This window comes from Gobius niger, assembly GCF_951799975.1.
Source record: "Gobius niger genome assembly, chromosome: 14".
NCBI classification, from domain to species: Eukaryota; Metazoa; Chordata; class Actinopteri; order Gobiiformes; family Gobiidae; genus Gobius; species Gobius niger.
The window spans coordinates 19,870,819-19,892,436 of NC_136865.1; the positions used below are offsets into that span (position 1 = coordinate 19,870,819).

General features: G+C 41.8%; 1 protein-coding gene across 3 annotated transcripts; it reads right to left on the minus strand.

The window, feature by feature from the left end:
* Positions 1-272: 272 nt before the first annotated feature.
* On the minus strand, positions 273-21,317 carry ubap2l (ubiquitin associated protein 2-like). Of its 3 annotated transcripts, none has more exons than XM_079570293.1 (29): positions 21,264-21,317; positions 19,855-19,992; positions 19,504-19,581; positions 19,035-19,145; positions 18,418-18,595; positions 16,301-16,402; positions 16,104-16,149; positions 14,824-14,930; positions 14,110-14,169; positions 13,962-14,014; positions 13,774-13,859; positions 13,122-13,302; positions 12,844-13,039; positions 10,542-10,876; positions 10,300-10,472; positions 10,104-10,224; positions 9,884-9,923; positions 9,247-9,439; positions 8,931-8,997; positions 7,628-7,946; positions 6,776-6,864; positions 6,451-6,504; positions 6,284-6,365; positions 5,947-6,164; positions 3,785-3,890; positions 3,040-3,165; positions 2,249-2,316; positions 1,982-2,176; positions 273-1,409 (listed from the first exon to the last, which is right to left on the minus strand). In XM_079570293.1, the coding sequence occupies exons 2-29, from the start codon at positions 19,948-19,950 to the stop codon at positions 1,314-1,316; spliced, it is 3,576 nt and encodes a 1,191-aa protein (XP_079426419.1). In that variant the 5' UTR covers positions 19,951-19,992; positions 21,264-21,317; the 3' UTR covers positions 273-1,313. The 3 variants fall into 3 exon arrangements, with proteins under 3 accessions (XP_079426419.1, XP_079426418.1, XP_079426420.1); XM_079570292.1 differs by having other exon boundaries at positions 9,884-9,959; XM_079570294.1 differs by lacking the exon at positions 3,040-3,165.
* Between the last annotated feature and the right edge of the window lie 301 nt (positions 21,318-21,618).

Here is a 21,618-nt window from a genome sequence, read left to right on the forward strand (position 1 = left end):
GAACTGGGCATAAATAGACCAGATGTTGGAAGAGACGCTGTATTTACAAGCCACATGAAAACAAATATTTTTTTAAAGACATTCACATCCAAAAATGATGAAAATGTCTTTTTACTGTTTATTTACTTAATATTTATATATTTTTACAAAATAAAAAAAATTAAACAAAAAGCTAACAAGTCTGCAAGGATTTGAGAAAGTAAAGGAGAAAGCCATTGACAAACAGGGACTACAGTACTTGTTTTTATATATGTACAAGACAAGTTTATCTGTTTAAATTTTTTTTAAAACGCACAGTACAAAAGAAAAACAAGTCACTGACAAAAGAAAAAAAAAAAACATGGTACATTTCTGTTCATCAGTAATTCTTTGCAGTTTCTTTGTGTCGGGGACAGGCCGTAGAGCAAAGGTGGGGGCTCAAACAAATGCATCAAAGGCAGACAGGGCATTCACTGGAAATCATTCTTAGCATTTCTTGCATAACAAGCAGGACCTCGAAGCAACATATTTATAATAGTTCATGGAAACGGTTACTGTACAAGTGAGGAATAATGGGAAACAAATATACACCATGAAAAATCCTGCACTCGGAAAAAACCAAGTCACAGTACACAACCACGGCCCCTTCATGTACAAACATGCACGCAATCACATGACAAACATACTGCCCACAGTCTGAACCAGTGAGCTGGCTAATATGACTTTATATATAATATATTTATATTTAGTAAAAAATAAACGCACAACTCCACCAATTTAGAGAATTGTTTCTTTGAAATTAAAATTTGCATAAAAAATTAATTAAGCAAATTGAGTTGGGGCATTTTGGGAAAGGTTTTCCTACGAAATGAAGTGGGGAGTCGAGGGTGAGAAATACAAAGCCAGCCTGTCCCCCCACCTTCGGGGTTTACTTCATCCCCCCCCAGGGAGAAAAAGGGGTAAGAGACACAACTGAAAAGACCATACAGGAACACTCATTCTTTTAGAAAACAGTTCTATGTTACATACAAGTGAAAGCAAAGGGGCGTAGATTAACACGATACAAATTCCCAACACTCATAATTTCACCTTTAGATGGTGTTATTCGCTAAATATTTCGCTCCCCTCTCCCTCCCTCCCACCTCGCGTCCATGCATCACTACAGAACTGCTTCTCTGAGCACAGCACCTGCCCCGGACAGGGCCTGAGCTGCTGGGCAAAGAGACTGGGAGGACTTCTCTGTGGGAGAAAGAGGGAGTTTACATGTGGGGACTGTTAGCAAAGGGGTAGAGCGCCCCCTGCTGTCTTCTGTATGGGGCTATGGGCAGTAGGTGTTAGTTTGCTCCCCAGTTGTAGCTGTTGTACGCAGACTTGTTGATCTGGGACTTCTGTTGGATAGAGGCGTTCTGGCTGCGCTGTCCAGTGCCACTCTGTGCACAAGATAAAAAAATGTTAATAAATCAATCGTTGCTCACTCAAGTATCCAAAAGTCTCCTGAAGAGTCTCCAAATTTAAGGTGCCATATTACAGCCTTGCTAAGTATAATTGTACCGTGAGCTTTATGAACAACTTCTATACCATATCATTAGGAGTATAGGGAATAACACTCATAAATTTGCAATTTACATTTAGCACATTTCAAGTGAAAACAAATGGCTAAAGGAATAAAATCAACAATAAAGTTCTACTTAAGGTCCTGAACCCAACAAGTCCCTCCCATTTAAACGGGGGGGACTTGTTTAAGCTTTAGCTGCTGTCCAAACTCATTACAAACATACCAATGTGAGCATGTTAAAAGGGTATAAATATGCTGCACAATTCCCAGGAGGTAAACTGGAGTTTTGCAGGCAACGTATGATTTTGACAGCGAAGTGGTCTCTTTTTTCCCACAAATTCCTTTTGCAATCTGCTGCAAGGTGGCAAAATGAATTTCCCCTACTACGGGAGAACAATCAGGTTCAGGACCTTTAAAAAGAACTCAGCCTGAGGCGTTTGCCTGTACCTGTCCGTCCTGCTGCAGGTGGTGGTGCAGGATTTGGGAGTGGGCCTGTTGGTGCGGGGTGAGGATGTGCATGAAGGGGGCGGGGGCATAGCCAGCAGCGGTCGGGGGATTGATGGGACCCCCGCTCCCCAATGCAGAGGGCAGACTGAAGGAGGCCGCTGGCGTGCCAGCGTGGAAACCCTGCTTATCAAAGGACTGCAGAAACAGAAAAAGGAAACATTTACTACATTGATTGAGAAACAACAAATAAAATGTCCCTGTATTTACCTGTGTCTTTGTGTAAACAGACCCCGAAATGTCTGGTACCCCCGTGTTGCTAGACGTCACAGAAACTCCTATAGAAAGACAAAACAGCAGGGGAAATGATCAACATCGTGGACTCAATAAGCCGCATCTGTGTTACATTGGTTCAAACACACCTAATAATTCATTGACTTGAATTGAACCTGACAAGCATAGCCAGTACTTTCACTAGTACAAAGGCACACAAGAGCGATCTTTATGGGTTATTTTACTGGCATTTCCTTTAACAAAACTAACCCATGAAAATTACGACATTAGGTACTATTACCATCATGCCCTCCCTATTTAGATGAAACAATGGGAGCTGAAAATAAAGTGATTTGACTTATTTGTCAAAGGCAAATGAGTTTGTGAATTGAAAGGCGTGTGACGCAGCCAGCACAAAAACACTTGATCAAGGCACATTCAGTAAAACATCTGCTTAAATCCTCGACCTAAAGATTTGAATTAAAATAAAGAAATGAAAAAGAGAGAAAGGAGGAAGTCAACTGTCTGGGGCAACTCTTCCAAATGAGCAATCTGATTTTTGAGGTTCAAGTGTTAAAATAACTGCCAATATTGAGGATTGATTCAATCCTTTTGGAAGCCAAAATCCAAACAGCTTGGTGTCGAGTTGCTCTGGACAGGACCAGTAGTGCATTTAGAGTTCAGGGTCATCACACAGGCGTAGCTCAGAGAATGAAGAGCGCACAGGCAGACAATGATGGGTCAGTAGGGACAATGCTCTGATGATTTTGGCGGGTGGCGGGACTCACCAACTCCGGGCCCGGTCACTGAGCTGCTCGGCTTGTTTTGTGCGGAAGCAGCAGCGGCGACGGCAGTGCCGTATCCGCCTTTACAGAAATCCCCACTCCCTGAAGCTTGGCCCACATCCTCATAGCCTGCAACAATCAACACACAGCCACAGCCCACAGCGTTAGACACACCAGGCAGGGACCAGGCAGACCGGCCCAGACAGGAGCAGCAAACAGGGGCAACTGCGTACCACGGAAAGCTTTATGGAGGATACATAGAGGTAAAAACCGGAAACATTGGTCTCTTTAAACACCAAATGCTTCGCAGCAGGAGGATGTTTGTCCCTGTGGTACAGCAGCAGCACAACACTGTCAGTTACCCGTCCTGTGTGAGCCAGGTCTGGGAGAGATGGGGGTGAGGGGTGTGCTGAAATGTGAAGGGTGAGTTGGTGAAAGCAGGAAGCAGCAGCTGAGAACAAGGTGTCGGATGAACCGTGAGATGAGAGTGATAAAATATTAAATGAAACTTCACTGCAACAGAACGCGGTCGAGTAACACCAAAGATGACAATTGAAGAAATGGATGTTTGCATTTTACATTTAGGGCCGAGTATAAACATTTGAATGAAATGACCAAAGCAAGCGATGCCACATCTATTTATCTTGTGTTTAAACTATGTTAAGGCCATAATAAACAGTATTTTAGAAGTTGAGAACTGTTCCCCCTGAAAACATCTGTAACAGGCAGTTTATAATAAGCTCCTCACCAGTGCTGTATCCATGGGAACCATAGCCACTTGCTTGCTGAAAGGGCGTAGCCGACGCATTGACGCCAACATTCACGCCGTGTTGTTTCGACGAGGTAGGAGCCACCTGGAGAATGCAACGTGAAATTTACAGTTTCATATGGAAGTAGCATAGGACTAAGGGCTCGGGCTGCAAGTTACAGTGGGAGGAAAACGTATTTGAACCTTAGGTTTTTTAATTTAGGCAGAAATATAAGAAATTCCAAATACCTCCTAAACAAATACATGTTATCAGATTTTTAACGGCCATAACATGTAAACATTCACTGGAGAGGGAGGAAAAAGCAAGTGAACCCTTGGATTCAGTAACTATTTGACCTTTCTTTGGCAGCAATAACTTCATCCAGACGTTTCCTGTAGTTGCAGATTATGCCACGGCATCTCAATCAAGACTTTGACTGGGCCATTCCAGAACGCTTATTTTATTTGTCTAAAATCATTCTGAAGTTGATTTAACTTCCATGCTTTGGGTCATTGTCTTGTTGGAGAACCCATCCTCTGTTTAGCTTCCAGTGTTGCATAGATGGCCTCAGGTTTCTCTGCAAAACATCTTGATAAACTTGTGAGTTCATATTTCCATTGATGAAAGTTGTCCAGGCCCTGAGGCGGCAAAACAACCCCACCCCATGATTCTCCCTGCTCCATACTTCACAGCTGGGATAGGGTTTTGATGTTGGTGTGCCGTTCCATTTTTCCTCCACACAACATTGTGTGTTCCTCCCAAACTATTCAACTTTTTTCATCAGTCCACAGAATATTTTGCCAGTAGTGCTGTGGAGCATCCAAGTGCTCTTTTGCAAACTTCAAAACGTACACTTCACCTTCACTTACTTATTCCTCTCTGTCCTGTGAATGTTTACATGTTATGCTCAATAAAACTATTTGGGTGGTATTAGTTAAAGCAGACACCGTCTATTCTTGTGATTTAAATCAAGATCAGACCACATTTTATGTAGCCTGGGAGTACCCAGGCTGCTGTGTGCGCTAGAATCATTTCTAGCTTCACAGCGGCCTGGGAACCATGGCCGAAATCTTCACATGGATTTGGGGACTAATCACAGAACGAGGAGGGACGGCGAGACGATGACGCACTATTCGACATACGGAAGCTTGTAGTTTGTTAAGGGATAAAAATAAAGTTTATTTACGGATCCAACATGACAGCAGCAGATGCAACGCTATCTTTCTATCAAGCTTTAGACCCTGTTCAAAATAGCTTCGCTCGAATATTTACGTCATCGGATACGATTGGCTATGGCTACGTGCAGACACATATGATAGACATTCCTGACGCCCAATAAATGGCTATGGACAATCGTAAACCACACCTCTCCCACGAGAAAATTAATCTGTGGCCCCCCAGACTAAGTATAATTTGTGATATTTAGTCCGGCTTGTCTGTGATAGCCAGGCTACTTTTAATGACCAATTTATGCAGAACTGTGAGAAACTCCAATGGGTTCACACACTTTTTCCTCCAACTGTAGCAAAACAACTGTATATCAGAATAATGCAATAATGTGAATAACTAAAATGCAGTGAATAACTACACACTACACAATTGATCGCAATAGAATCTAAACTGTAAATATAATTGTCACAGTTGGCAAAAGCCTGCAATTATTTCAGTAGTACTCAAGCCAGCAGTCTGTACTCTATACTAGGGCTGAACGATATGGACTAAACTTCATAACGATGTTCATGCCAGATATCTCGATATCAATACGATATGACTATGGGTTACGTGAAAACCAAGCATTTTTCAGAAAAATAAAAACGTAAAACAAAAGAGTGCAGTTTTATTGATAAAAATCTATATAGTTGATATCTTGCTTTTTTTATTTTGTTTTTAAAGCTTATATCTCGATATCAATACAATAACGATATATCGTTGCTTTTTTGATATCTTGAATGTTCATATCTTCATAATATTAGCAGTAATAAACCTGCAGTTTATCACACAATGACAAAACCTACAAACTGTTGGCTCTGAGCCACTGACACAATGTTTGACAATCAGAATTAAATTAAACCTTTATCTCAATACAAATAAACTGTCCAACAAAAACCCATTGTGCAATTTATTGTGCAGTCCAAGAAATATCTTAATAGTTATTTCTCACCGGGAACACGGGTCCATACTGAAAGGTGTTGGGCAGTCCGGGCATCCCAGTGTAGGCGTAGGGGAGGCTGGTGTAGCTGTATCCGGGGGGCAGACCGGGGTTTAGGAACGGCTGCTGCGTCGTGTGGTGGGTCTGAGTCTGGTTCTGTTGTGTTTGAGCTAATGTTGTGGCGGGGGCCGGAGAAGAGGCGTCACCACGGCCAAACTTTGACAAATCTCCTAAGAAGTGGGGAAAAAGTGATATGCAAATGATTCTAGTGACGAAAAGGATTAAGTTAAATGTTAACAAATCCTGACAACTGATAAAAGATTCTGTAAAAGGCAACTAAATATCTCACCTGAATATGGGTTATTTGTCAAGCTGGCCTCTCTACCGGTCAGTGCTGCGGTTGGTGTTGGGAATGGAATGCTGTAGTAATCCTAAAATATACAGAAATGCACGTCACATCTAATAAAACCACACATGGAGCAAATTCACCTCACAGGAAGCACACAAAAGACTCACCAATGGTATTCTTGTCTGCAGCATCTGTAGGTCATCGTAGCCATACACCTGAGGCTGCAAAAAAACAATTCAATTACAAATGTGACCAAGTCGTTTTATTTGCTTAAACTTTAAAATCAGGGAACCCAAGATCTTCCTATTGGATCTGCTAATCAGGGAGTTTTTCACAAAAAAGGACAGATACATCTTTAAAATTCTGATTATTGCATCGAAAAAGGCTATAACAAGAAATTGGATTAAAATGGATCCTCCCCGAGCAGAGCAAGTGCTAGAGATTATAGAAGAAATATTTTCGATAAGAGACTTTAAATCAAATCCCCCTTACTGGATAGGCGTGCAGGAGTCCAGGAGCCATGATGTACGGGTTGGGCAGTAGAGGAGGCACTCCAGGTGGCAAGTTAGGAGGTGCTTTTCCTGTAAATGGTGGGAAAAACAAGCATAATTTTACTAAATAATTAGATCAGTTGCAGCCTAACCTAAGTCACTAACATTTCCTGACTTCTTCAGAAAATGTTTTCAAGATAAACCACACAAACCATAGTTGAAGATATGGTCAAAGATTTGGGTCCTGTGACATTTATAAAGCGTGTGCAAAATTGAGACAACATAAACTAAAAATGTCTGTAATGTCTGTCATGTAGACCTGTGTGGACAGTGACAGTTTGGTTTGAATGGACTGACATCAAAGATATTTGGCATAACAGCCTGCTTTTACTGAAGCAATACACACATCGCCACAACACTGTGTCTCTCACGACCCATAGCTCTCAGAATTTAGTTTGCAGTTGATTTATCAGCTTCTTAAAGCCACAGTAAGTAACTTTTTACCCATGAATAGACCAAAACATTTTATTATGGGCATTTTACCTGTGAAAAATACTTGGGTATGAAGAGAGGCGAGTCCTCAAACAGTAATGGCTCATGTCTGACTAGTATATCAACTTATCTGCTCTAGTGTCAAACGCTGTGTTCATGTGAACTGAGGAGCTCGTTTTTCCCCGAGAGGTGATGTCATTTTCCCCAGTTGGCTTGTGTTCATGGGCTTTTTATGTCGGAAAGTGGGGATTTTGATTTTGAAGTCTCGAAACCTAAATGTGTGGCTTTAAAATAAATATAAAAATGAGCTCTTTCAAATGAGAGCCAAGTGATATTTTCATAACCCATGCTTAAGTCTGACCTGAGGACGCTGCAGAGTTCCGCGTCGAGGAAGTGGCCGACGAGGGAATGGACGAGGCCACAGTGGAGATCGAAACAGTCGCTGCCGCTGCCGTTGGGACGCCCATAGATGCCGTGTTGAGTCCCATGGCGGCCAGGCTGCTCACGGGGCCCAAACCAGAGGGGGCAGAGACTGTAGCCGACCCCACAGAGGAGGCCTGAGGTCCGCCCAACGAGACCTGAGCCGCAGCCGCCACCGAGGAGGAGGAGGGGACAGATGAGGGCGCAGAGGAGGGGAACGAGGAGGAATGTAGGCTGGAATCTCCATCTACGCTGGGATGCTGAAAGGAAAGAAAAACTTAGACTATGTGGACACTCTGGACTCACTCTTAGTTCACCAAGACAATGTTTCAACACAAAGAAAAGACTGTATACATTTTCTTCAAAACTTGAAACTATGAATGCATCTATGAATGTCACTTGACACCGGCGAGTGGTTATGACAAGACAGATATCAATAGTGATGGTACTGAAAAAAAAAAAATGGTTTAGGTTCTACTGGTATAAAAAATAATAATAAAAGTGTTGAAAGCAGGTACCGAAAAATATATAAAATCTTGATATTAAAGTTTTGATGCTTTTGCTGATCAAATAAACCAAAAAGCGAAAGCGAAAGTTGAAATTTTTATTTTTAAGTGGAAAAAATTTGGGAAGAAAACTGAAAAAGAAAAAAATGGGAGGGAAAATGGGGGAACATTCGAAAATTTAAGGAAAATTTGGGAAAAACAGGTTTAAAAAATTTGAAAAAATTGGGGAAATTTAGCGGGAAAAAATGAAACATTTTGGAGAAAGAAACGTGAAAAAATGTATTCAAAGTTGGGGGGAAAAATAAGCATTTTTTTCTGCCCTTTTGCTATTAAAGGAAGTTTCTTGGTTGTTTCACCTCAAACAAATGATACAAACGCAAAATAAATAAAATGGAAGGAAAAGGAATCAGTTAACATTATTAATCTGCTTTATGGTTCTATATAGAACAGATCTGACATAGTATAGTGTAGGTATCGAAAAGGTTCAGGTATCGGTGTCGAAAACCAAGTATCATTAAAGTACCAATATTAGAAAAAAAAAATAATGGTATCCAGCCCTAGTTATCAATTTTGACTCAAGCTTAAGTAGAAATGTAGAAATCATTTGTGGAAACTACTTGGAAAGAGTATTTGAGTGATTAGCTTTCTAAAGAATGCTATTAGAGGTGGCAATATAGACGAAAGACGGAAAGTCTCATAATATGAGATTTCATAATTTCATAATTTAAAACGTCTTACCAATAAGCTTGTGTTAGACGTCCTCACTGATGATGGTCCAAGGTTATTCTGTTGTGAAGATAGGGAGCTGTGGGAGAAAGTGAGAAATTACATGAAAACGTTCATCTCAAACACTGAAGCTACCGTTCTCAAAGTGGGGCAGAATCAAGACTAGGGGGGCCTGCAGAAAGTGACTGCAATTCACATTAGTCCAATAACAAATTTGGAAAGGATCGATCCAAAAGTTTTTATAATCTTGGATGGAAATAGACCACGGAGAGCACTTCACCCCTGTATTTGATTCACAAATTTAGCCGTAAAAATGGATAAAACCTACTTGTTGTGTTGGGGCAGGGGGAGGGAGCTCGGAGGCATGTCGTCACTGTGGCCCAAAGCGCTGTGTGACGTTTGATTGGACGACGTCAACATGGAGGCCTGGCCCGAACCGTTGTCTGTCAAAGAGCCCATGTTCGAGACCGACACGGGCACAACCGAATCTGGGGTGGACTTTACCGCAGAACCTGCTGCAGCTACAGACACAGAAGGGAGAGATCCAAGGACAAAAGTCAGTGTAAAATACCAATTCCTGCGAAGGAACAACCTGAACAGGGCTGCACAATAGATCACCAAGTTACCGTTCACAAATGATTAGCTGAGGCAATGTCCATTTAAAAAATCCACAATATAACGCAAATTGCTGAGGTCTTCTGAGACTTATTGGTTTTTGTTTCAGGCTGTGTTTGTTAAAAGCATGTTTAAGTAAAAATGTGCTTAAGTTTAATTTTCATTACGATATTAATTCAGTTCAATTTTGACCTGATTTTGGTGCTGAACTAGTCATGTTTTGAAACGTACAGTGCTAAAGGCTTCAGCAAATATTGGAACAATATTGTTATCGTAATATTCAAGACAGTTGTTGAACATGGCAATTTTCTCATATCATGCAGCCCCAACTTAAGCAAATAGAAACTCACCTTCCACTGATTGTGTTGCTTGAATTGAACTGAAGCCATTCTGTAAAACCAAGAATGAAGGTGAGCTCACAGGTTTCTATGGAAACAGCCCATTGACAAAAAGTTAAAAAGGACACATGGTAATTATGCACAATTTGACAATCAACATTTTTAATAATCCAGTGAAAAGATAAGAAAAAATGGGGATAAAATGCTGAAAATATGCACGACTTGATCAAACCTTGGGCTGCATGTCCTTCTGTGGGGAGGAGGACACCGATGGGGGGTAACGTCGGGACTGAGGGGGCCTCTGGTCGTACAAATCCATTTGGTTGGAATTTGAAAGAGCTGCATTTGACTCACTGGGGATCAAGAGCATAATATCGTTAGCAAGTTTTATTCATCCTGATCTGCGCCATTAAAAACCCCGCCCCGACCTGTTGGGGCTCGTGTAGAGGCTGTTCTGGACTTGGTTGGCTGGTGTGGTGGTGACCGGGGTGGACTCGTACTCTGGCAGCACTGGTTCTGACCCGAACTGTAACGCCCCGAATTGAAGGTTTAGCCCTGAGATGTCCGCTGACCCAGGCATCTCCACTGCCATGGCAGGAATCTACAAAGGATTGTGGGAAATATGGGATTAGCTTGAATGTCCTGAAGCATGAAGAAACGTGCGTCTTACCTTTGTTGTAATTGCTGCCCTTTTCTTCTGCTGTTTGATTTTATGCTGTTGCAAAGGCAGTGGACTCGAACCCTGTGCATCGGAGGAACTGGGGGAGACTTGTTGACCTAAAGACGGGACTGCCGTAATCTTGGGGAGGGAGGAGGCGGGTGGAGGCGCCATGTGGGGTGAGGAGGTGGTCTGTTGGGGCAAAGACGACGAAGAGGAGACCGAGGGGGGAGGCAGGCCTTTGTCCTGCAGGAAAGCATCCAACATGGACGAGGTGGCTGTGGCAGTCTGGTACGGCTGCCGCTTCGTAAAGGGCGAGTGCACCGACGACTCTTGACTCTTCATGTCTGAAATTGGAAATAAGTTATGAAAATGACATCATAGAAAATATCAAATCAGATGAAGGAAAGTGTCAAATTGATTTGGTAATAATTATGCACAAAGGAGGATGCAGACCTGCCAACCTTGAGAAATAGATTTTGGTACCATCTGTTCATACCACATTTCTTCCTCATTATCACCTTTTTTGGTCTCATTTGTTTCCGGTAAATCAAATATATATATAATTCTAATCTAGCCCATACTGGTTCAAAGTGAAGTTTACATCAAACTATATTGCACCGTATGCAGCCGTGTTTCCAACAGATTTGAACGAGACTTGGGTGGGGAGGAGACCAGCTCTCCCAGGAGAAGATTTTTAAATTTAGATACACTTTCCTGCACAGTGGTGCAACTTAAACAAACAATAAAATGTTGTGGCTTTTGGGCTGTTGTGAAAAAGTAATTTCTAGTTGCTACAAATAAAAGCAGGGTCAATAAACAATAGAATTATCAAGAACACCCATGGCTGTCACAACAAACTATCTTTAATTATGTTAAAACTAATTGTCAATTTCAGTAATCAGCATTTGTTTACACAGTGTTTAACACCTTTGTCTGTACAGAGCTTTCAGACTATGGTGGCTAAAAATAGATTATGGCAGGCCGCCATAAAATAAGTAATTTTTATCATGAGGGAGGTCTGGAGGTCCTCCAGGAAATTTGAAATGCAAAACATTAATTTTACTAATTTGGATATTCATATATGTATATTCAGGGTATTCAGGTCTGTTTCTTTAGTCTCTGCAGTTGAAAAGAGCAGGTCTGATTTGTGTAAATGTCTGAATGAAGCTTGTACTGTATGTTTTACATAGACCTACATTATGGGTAAAATGCCGATCAGTCACGAGGATCAGGTTAAAACAAAGCCTGTGGGATGGGGTTGTTGCTTAATGGTGAATTTATCAGGGCTTGACATTACACCTTCAAGTCTTTCTAAAATGTTACCAGCAACAATGCATTTACAAGCCCCAGTATGATTTTGTATGACGTTTATTTCAATGTTAAACATTTTACAAATGACTTAATACCGACTAATAGCTATATGTACCTGTACATTTATCTAATATTCCATTAAAACGTAGACTCAACTATGGCCTGAAAAACGAGTGCCATGCTTAATTTTCTGGTGAGCACAAACGGATCGATAACGAAACTCAACTGGCCAAATTGAGTGGGATACAATGCAGGCTAAGATAGAAATCTAATCAGTGCTTGGCTCATTGGTTTGTGATAAAATAAAGCCCTGGAACTCATAACTACTTTTGAATAATCAATAATTAAAAAGTTGCACACAAACTACAGTGCTGATTCGTGTGTAATGTCCATAACAAGACGAAGCTAAACAGTGTTAATGTTTGAGCACGACGACCGCTCACTCATTAACAAGTGGGGAGAGCGTGTCACCTGCATCATGTCTCCTCTACGCATCGCGCTGTGGATCGCTCACCAGAGGGAGAATCGAGACAAACTTTAGCCAATTTCTTTACTGAATCAGTCGCAAAAACACACACACTTCTTTATGCACCCCCAAAAGAGCACGACCATGACAGCACTTGGGATGTTTAGCTGCGGAGTGTTTTTAGCCAAAGCGCTTGGACAGCCCCGCCTTCACAAACTCCGTACGGACTTCTGATTGGTCGATACCACAGCTCTGGCAGCTTCACATGAGCAGCTGAGCACAACAATTTTTTTTTTTTTTCAATTTTACTTCATGGTTGGTAGGTCTGAAAATGGTTTAAAAGTGGGTTCAGGAACCAAATACAAAGAATAAAACAAAATAAATTAAGAGCAGATTTGGACTCGTCTTCCAACTTTAGATGTTGCACCCGACATTCATGTATGAAATTGTTAAATACGATCTGCATCTAATTTCTCCCTCTCTCATTCCTCACTATAATTTCTTTGTATGAAAGTGAAAAAGGCCTCCTCTCACCATACTGTCCCAGTGAGGTGTTGGTGTCCCAGGATGACGGACTTGTATTGGAAGGTCCTGTCTGGGAATGCTGTGCTGCCAGCTGAGCCAGGGCCTGGGCCGTTTTATACTGCTCCAGGAACTGGGATCCTGTGGTCCCTGTGCTGCCTCCTTTAGGGTCCCCAACATCTCCAAAGCCTTTGCTCAGCATGCTCACCTGCAGCAACAACGTTACATTCATTTATGGAAACAAGAGAAACAAAGACGTATGATCATTTACATTCAGTTGTTTGTCTTACCATGCTGTGCTGAGAGTAAGGGGCTGTGGAGGATGTTTGGGAGAGAGGACCCCCTTGTTTGGAGTTGCTGAAAACCAGTGACTGGGACAAAGAGGTGGGCTGGGGCGTTTCCATGGGCGGGTTCTCCGTCTCTGCGGACGAGGACGCTGGAGTCTTCCCAAGCAGCACTGCAAGGTCGATCCTGTATAAAGAAGGTTAACTGTATTGGTGAAAAGATTATGGGGTTTCAAGTCAAAGGGGGCCAAGGTCCCCCCAAAAAGTCAGCAAGACGAGACCTCCAACTTTCATTAAGTGCATCCAAGTGTGTTTATAATATACTGCATGATATTGCATTTGATTTTTAAATTTGTGATCAAGGCACAACAATTCAATATCTTTTTTCTTTTGTTGTCAAATAAAATAGCAACAAATGTTAGTAAGCCTTATGATTGTGTGAATCGCCCCCCCTTGCAGGGGAACAAACCTGACATTGTTCTTTTGTTTGTTCATTTGGTCGGGACAGTGCATAACAAACACATATGGGACCCATACATGTAAACATGTCACGCTGGATTGTAACAGATTTCCATCCATTGTCCCCCACTCGCACACTCAAACACACTCTCATTGTATAACAGAATCACGCTGATGAAGAACAGCTATAGTGCCCTACCTTTGCCCTTTAGTGATGGTGACGCTCTCTTGAGGAATGGGCATCGATGCCACACTGGAAGCGGTAAAAATCTTTGTCTCAGAAAGCTACATGGGAAGATAAAGAAAACTTAAATGTCTTGATCTGTTACACCCATTAGCTGCGTCAGTAAGGCTGAACGCTAAGTGTGGTCAAATGAAGGTACCCACATCTTCATTCCAGTCCTCAGTGCCCCACTCTTCTGTAGGAGTCCTCCAGGCCCCTGTGAGTCAGAAACAATTCAGGACAGTCAAGAGGCCAAGCAAGTCTAAAAGAGAATGGATGCATAAATCGAGGCAGATGTGAAGGCAAACTTACCCGGAGTGGAGTCGAACTTGGGCTGGTAATTTGTTCCCTCTCCTGCAGAGTACTCCATCCCTGAAATCAAAGCCAGCGGTTACATTAGATTGATAAATAAACCGCTAACAAATTTAATCAGTACATTTCTTTCTCCAACAGAAATACAATGGGTAACATTATCATGTGCATCTGCTGCAAATAACAGTCCATTGGTACAAGATAGAAAACAGACTACATGCTATTGCATACAACTTTCCAATGCAGCATCGCAAGGTATCCATCAAGTCTTGCCAATAGCCAGCAGAAAGTGATTTATTCAATCAGCTTCCCTTCAGTCCAAGCATATTTTGAATGCAACTAAAGTGTGTTCTGTGCACAGAAATTTGTGCTGGAGTCATTCAGACTGTCCACACAAATACTTGTTATTGCAACATTAGGTTAAGAAATAACCATAACGCAAGAAATGGCCAAAACACATGACAGACACCGCCTAAAACACAAACAGATGTCAACTTCAAAATGATTTTCTAAATTTAGCTACATTTTGAATTGTTTTGTTCCCAGGTTAGAATTTGAGTCTTCTTTAAAAAAAAAAATTATTTAATGGAACGTCCCGTTTTTTTCTTAATGGTTTTATAAAATATCGCACTATAGTTCTCGAATATTACAATATTTTCCCCATATCAAAATATAAGGCTATGACAACACCAATGCTTTTAAAAGTGGACATACTAGAGCTTTCTTCCATCTCCATGTTGCCCGTGTTGTTCCAGGTACTGCCCCCTCCGTAGTTCTCATCCGTCTGGGCTGGCTCAGCGTAGTCCGCAGGGTTAAAGGTTCTGGAAAAGATTTGGGCGGATTTACAATTGACTCGATTATGACCAGCTGTTCCCAAATAATATAAAGAGTATCAGATATGAGCCACAGATTAAAATGGACACAAACACAGATGTCAAATGTAGGTCACGCCACCCCTGAAGATGACATTTTACTGCTATCTACGCAATATTCAGATTCAAGGCTTTCTTAAGAGTAACTTTGCACTGAAAGCATAGATTAAAGTAGCAGATCCAATTTCAATTGAATTAATTAACCTAAATGATGTTTCTCAGGCGGCACAAACAGGACATACTAAGAAGTCCCTTTTCAGTCCAGAGTTCAGTTTAAAGCAAAAACTCAAGCAGAAAACACCATCAGGCACACTCACCTCTCATCTACTGCATTATCACATGAAGGCTCCCCATCAACCTGGCTTTTGAGGGGAAAATAATGTAAATAATTACAAGGCGGCCAACAAGCATTCTTGACCAGACTACTGTTGATTGTAGCAGTACCTGTGCACAGAGCAGGTGCTTATTACAGTGGCTCTTGGTATGAACCGAAACATCAATGTTACAATGTATTCAAACTCCACTGGCACAACACCGCTGAACAACCAGACATTCATTAACAAACGGTTCCCTTTGCAAACCCATGACATCTTACCAAAGCCAAGCTATTAAACCAGCTAGCAACAAGCAGAGATGAATCAAAACCTGTTGCCTGGAGCGAGGATTTGTGAAACGGCTAACAGTCGTCGTGATTAGGAACAATGGCATTCCTTTCACAAAGCAACGATAAGCAAAATTAGTTTTACAAACGGACTTCAGGCATTATTTAAAATGGTACAAATATGTTTTAACTTATGCACTAATGTCACCAATAGTCATGTTACAAGGACATGTCTCGCAAGTATCATTTCGATCTTTTTCTTCTGTTGTCACACTCTGCACGGCCAGTACGAGCAGCGACCAACACGCCACACCAAAGCGGCAGCCACCATCGAGGCAAAGTGCTGAGCATATAGGCTTTCTAAATTCACAGCATACACTCCAGTTGGTTTGCATATGTGCCCCTCTCCTTAGGATTAAAGCTTAACAATGGGCTCGGGTCCTGCTTTTTGGTGACCATGGCAACAGGTAAAAGTGAAACAAAAGGCCTTCTGCTTTTAGGCGACACAGGTGTTCCCTTACCCCATGCCCTGTGCTGAAAATCTGCCTCCTCGCCGTCCAGACGGTCCTGCAACCACAAAGACGAGATTTTATTTAAAAGCTGAAACACACGCCTATTTCACCAACAGGCGAAAACTTAGCAGCTAAGGTTTAAGGTTTATACATTGAGCTCATGAACAGGTGCCAGTACAAAAAATAAAATACAATTCAAAACTCACCAACTGCCCCTCTTCCTCGGCCCCTTCCTCTCCGGCCGCGCTCTGCTCCCCTTCCGGCTAGTCCCGTTTTCCCACCATCCAAGCCATTCTCCTGACCACGAACTAAACAGAAGCAAATAAACATATTTATAAAACAGAAAAAAACAGGAGGAGACCAATTATTTACAGCTGTGTGCTGGTAAATATTAGAAAGGAAGAGTCAGAGTTTACACTAAACGGACTTCTGCGCAGCGGACTGCTGCACCCGAATCTTGATTTGCACTGCAAGATTCCCCCCTTAGACGCCCTACACCCTATTCTTTTGTTCATCTACAACAATGAAAGAGGAAGAAAAGGTTTAAATTGTTAAGCCTCGTGAATTGTTAAGCCTCGTGCTGAGCACAAAATTGTGAATGAAAATTGTTTCCCAATTCTTTGCTTGTGCTTTGGTGACAGTGGAATAGTTTTACTACCGTTCTCAAAAACCTCGCCCAGCTTTCAGCCCTCCTGCCTCTCTCGGACACTTGGAGATGCCCTCCCTGACACGGTCTCTCCCTCTCTCCCTGGCCTTAAAATCTCCCGCCCCTGGTTGTGAGGAAATCACCCACAAACCCAACTCATACAGCCTATAAACAAAATTTCATATTCTTTAGGCCTATATCATAGTATTTCAACATGTGTGGTTTGGAGTGTGCATTACCAGTCTGTCCAGCTTCATGTTAAAATAAACCCCTGTTTAAACCATGTTTGTAATCCAGTGCAGTCTGTATTGCATCCACGTCGGTTTTCAAAAGTTAATTGCAGCTGATCGGAACGCCTGGGCTCTAGATGGTGTTTCTGTTCCACTAGTGTCTTCATGATGTAGGTGGTTATATTGCGTTCACTCGCTGATTACAGCCACGGCGAGAGATGCACTGTACACACGACCCCATCGCTCCTGCAGTAATCAAACGCACGTGTGTGCGCCTTTCACATTGACAATACACAGAAATCAGCCGCATTCGCACCTGCTGCACCTATAGTTGTGGTCCATACTCGGTCCCAACAGAGTTTATACGCTTTTTTCACAGCTTTACAGAAGCACAACTTGTAAACTCCCATTATCTTTGCCATGCCAAGCTTCTGGGGCCAGAGGAAAGGCTGCGGTAGAATATTTTGAAAAACTTCTAAATGCCAAATGTGATTAGAGACCAGATGATCAGGTTCGGGTACACAGCACCTATACAGAGCATATGCCTGTTATGCTTTACCGTCTTCCCATTGAACCTGCCTGTACTTGTTAAAATATGCAAACTAAGTATCTTAAGGGTTTAAATTACAGTCACACAAACGCAGAATTTGACAATAGTATTTCTTTTTGATCAAGCTGCTCAAAATTTTTTTTTATATAGATTTGTATTTTGAAAATCAGGCAAAAAAATAAACAGTTTTCACTATTGTGGGAAAAAAATTGCATGGAAATATCACATTGACAATGTCACTGGGTGAAATATTCTTACAATAATGCAGCCTCTAAAACACCAATCTTCTATTTCAGATTTCAAAAAGGTCAAAGATTACAGACACCTGGCAGAGCTCATTTCAAATGGTATGGAAAGAGGATGAAGATGCGTGTAACTAATGCACTTAATTCATTGTTGATATTGTACATTTGCTTAAGTGGACTAGAAAATATGAAGAGCCATGACACCGTCTTAGCTGGGCACTCCTCCCCGTCAAGCCTTTAATGCATCGCCTCTTAGAAAAAAGCCACCAGTGCATTAAAAGCAAAGTAGCATCTTTGCTCAGCCCTGTCATTAGGACAATGAAGCAGAAGAAAGTAACTAAGAAACAATGTACACTGAGGCCTAATGCAGCTAAAACCACTTCATCCCTAAATTGAACACTAGAATAGAACTCCCCTGTAAATGCACTTCTTGGATGTAAAAAAAAAAGGCTGGAGTTCCAATAAGTCTTAAAAGGAGCACGTACAAATGCCTGAGCATGGCTCCTCATTGAACATTTGTTTTATCCATGTTTTTAACTGCATAATAAAAGGCAAAGAGATTAAGACTGACTTTAAAGGATAGAGTTGACTGGAGATGGTTGTTTAAAACTAAGAAATGAAGTCTCAAATGGTGTGAAGATAAGACACTCACACTCTCGCCCCCTGCTGGTCCCCCCACGGCCCTTGCGTGGAGCTCCACCTCGACGACGTGCTGAGTCTCTCTCTCCTCCCTTCTCCCGGTTCTCCTTCCCTTCCTCTCCGGTCTCTGCCTGGCTGCTCTCCTTCTGACCCGACACGCCTTTCTTCTTCCCCACCATCTCCCAGGAGTCCTACAGAGGAGGGAGAGACTGCGTTAGTCTTTGTACAAATGCACCGTAGAAAATCAATATGGGAACTGTGAACATCACTAGTATTTTACAATGCTCTGTAAAGCTATTGATTTTAAAATAAAAATTTAAAGGTGCGACGGCAAAAAGTCTCCACAGCTTAGAATGTACAATGAATGCACAACAAAATCCAAGCTGTTTCTATAAACCAGACAGCTTCACACGCCAGACTTTTGTCTTGTCAGGAAGGGCATCTGGTGCAAAAGTCATGACGAGAGGTTTGCTACATATCTTTTTATATCATTTATTTATCTTCAGTTCAAAGATCTCCATCCTTGACTCTTATAATGTTGATACTTCCTCACAGAGCCCATATCATATATGAAGAAGAAGAAGCAGGTTTTCTATAAGCTCACACTCACAGCTCAAGGCCAACACTCACCGTGTCTGGGCTACCCTCCAGCAAAACGTTAATGGCTCTGTTGACATCTCCATTACAATCGTGCAGGGCAATCATAGACTCATCTTGGTCCTTGCCTGTGATGTCAATCAGCTGAAAACAAAAAAAGAAAATTTACATGGCAAATCACTCAAGCCGGTCCTACTGGTGATAAAAGTTCTTTAATTGGAAAACACAATATCCCCAAGTGTGATGAAAATGCAGAATGTAACAAGCTTCTTTTTTTTTTACTGAAGGAACTGTTAACTGTGCTTATTTTTAAATGAATGCATGAATTATGGACTGTAACCCACTAAGTCAGTGAAACATGCAGCCAAAACAATTTTGTATTGTCAGTTAATTTATCTAATCCATCATTTAGTAAAACAAAGTAAGTTTGCAGCAAAGAAAAATCAGAACTGCTAAAAGAAACTGACTCCGAGTTACAGCAACTTCTGGATGTGTTACTCACCTGTTTGACCTTTTCTTCAAAGTCTGCATCATTGTGGTCTGAAATCATCTGTGCAAGTCGGATCTGCTCTGCTGTGGCCTAAAAAAAGATTGATGTTGGAATATTAATGATGGAAACATATTGTAAAGGGAGGTTGTCTGAAACTAAAAATGTAAATCGCATATTGTAAGTTTTGCCAACTGTATCAAAAAATACAATGAATCGTTGCTCTATGATGTTCAGACAGAAGCATAAATGTGTCAAACCGTTAGTGGCATTCCAATACTTCGGTAAATTGAGGTTGGTGCAAAAGTGATCTATAGTGTTGTGTACTATAATATCTTGGAGTGCACACTGTGCCAGGGAGGGTACCTGAGGCCTCTGCTTGTGCTGTGTCTGGCTCTGTGTCTGCCCCTGTGTCTGCTCCCAGCTGCCCCGGGCTCGGTTCCCGCCCATGGACGTCATCATTTACAGTATATACAAATAACAGTATTTACAAAGAAATGACACCTGGAAACACAGAAACCCAGTTGATTTAGGACAGTGATGGACATATGCAAAGTCAATACAAAAAATGCTACACATCATCTCAATAAAAACAAACAAAGATTTAAGTTCATAAAAGAAAAGTTAATGTGTTTAAGGCTGATGTTGGCCATTTTGAACAGTGCACACAGTGGCCCGCGGAACTGACCGGGAAGTAAGTGGAGATGGCTGTAGCGCTGCACGTTCAATGCTTATGATCCTTAACAAGTGCTTAACTCAAGCGACCATCCACACGCCACCAGAAAACGCATTTCATCACAGATTGCGTTCGGGAGCTGTACTTTTGATGCCAGTTTTAGGTTAGCAAAACAAGACCCCGACGGAGGAGGAAACCCTTCATCAAAAATGTTGGGCTTTTACGGCCAACAATATTTATAGTAACAAATTGCTAACCTCAACCTTGTTATCGACAGCGAATCCTTAATCTCCCAAATGTTACGTAAAACTGCTTGTACTGCACAGCACAACCAAGCCTCCAAAGAGGCCTTGACCAACAAATCTATCGCTAATACCTAGCAGCCACATGGTCAAAATGCTAACCAAGTCGTCGAGGGGTTAGGGGGAACCACCAACGCTAAAGCCTCAGAGACGGAGCTTCCGCTTCACGGCTTCACCTCATGGCGAGAGCGAGGCTAACTTCACCAGCCAAGGCTAACTAGCCAAATAAAATATTGAATATACTGCACCAAATGATAGATACGAGGTTGAAATCCGCATCAAAAAGATGCAATGCGAACCAGTAAATAACAGACATACCAGGACGCGTTGCTTTGTTGTCACACAAGACACAAAACGCCCATTTTACCCGGTGCCACTAGTTGTCAGCTAACGAGCATTAGCAGAATGCTAATCTAACCAGCCAACGCAGTTAGCACCGTGGTTAGGGCTGGTTTTCCCATATAGTTTCGCATCTTCACGGATTCAACAATCACATTGCTACATTGCTATCTACATGTCATTAGTAAGATTGGACAGCTTGCATATTTGCACTACAAAGACCAAGGCTAAAAGTAGGCCTCCGGGCCCAAGAAATGAAAATAAATACAGGCGATACTGACCACAAACCGGCTCAGTTTTATACACCGCAACAAAACCGAAAGACAAATAGTCTTGATGTCGGGTTTAAAGTCGGGTCAGGCACGGGCTAAAATACCCGAAATACCACGTGTAGATTACAAAATTAAGAAAATAAGAAGGAGCAGATTCGCGCACAATAAACGAGGCTGTAGATTTACCTGTTTCTTTTCCTCTGCCTCCACTGAGAGCTGCGTCACGTGGTTCACGCAGCTTCGAGGAAACTGAGCCCTGACCACGTGACCAATTATTTCTTATTTTGCAGCATCTTTGGAGAGCACCAGAGGTTGGAAAATGGCAATGAAACTACATTTTCGTTTTTGAAAAAATGAACTTCATTGAAGTAGCAATTAATCTACATAACACCAACTGACCGAACACACGTAACAATATCGCTTTAAAATGCAGTTAAGTAATGTCATGCCATGCACAAATTACTGAAGTGATTTCTGCATCTGTTTATTTAAATATAGGTATATGAATATAGCAGGTTGTTTAATCTACAGCTTTCCTAAT

Excerpts from the sequence above, each read along its gene's own strand:
- ubap2l (XM_079570292.1), bottom strand. The coding sequence starts at position 19,950 with ATGATGACGTCCATGGGCGGGAACCGAGCCCGGGGCAGCTGGGAGCAG. Across the intron at positions 14,015-14,109 it reads CAAGTTCGACTCCACTCCGG|GGGCCTGGAGGACTCCTACA; the intron begins GTAAGTTTGCCT and ends TCTGACTCACAG. Across the intron at positions 1,410-1,981 it reads ACCTGCAGCAGGACGGACAG|AGTGGCACTGGACAGCGCAG; the intron begins GTACAGGCAAAC and ends TCTTGTGCACAG.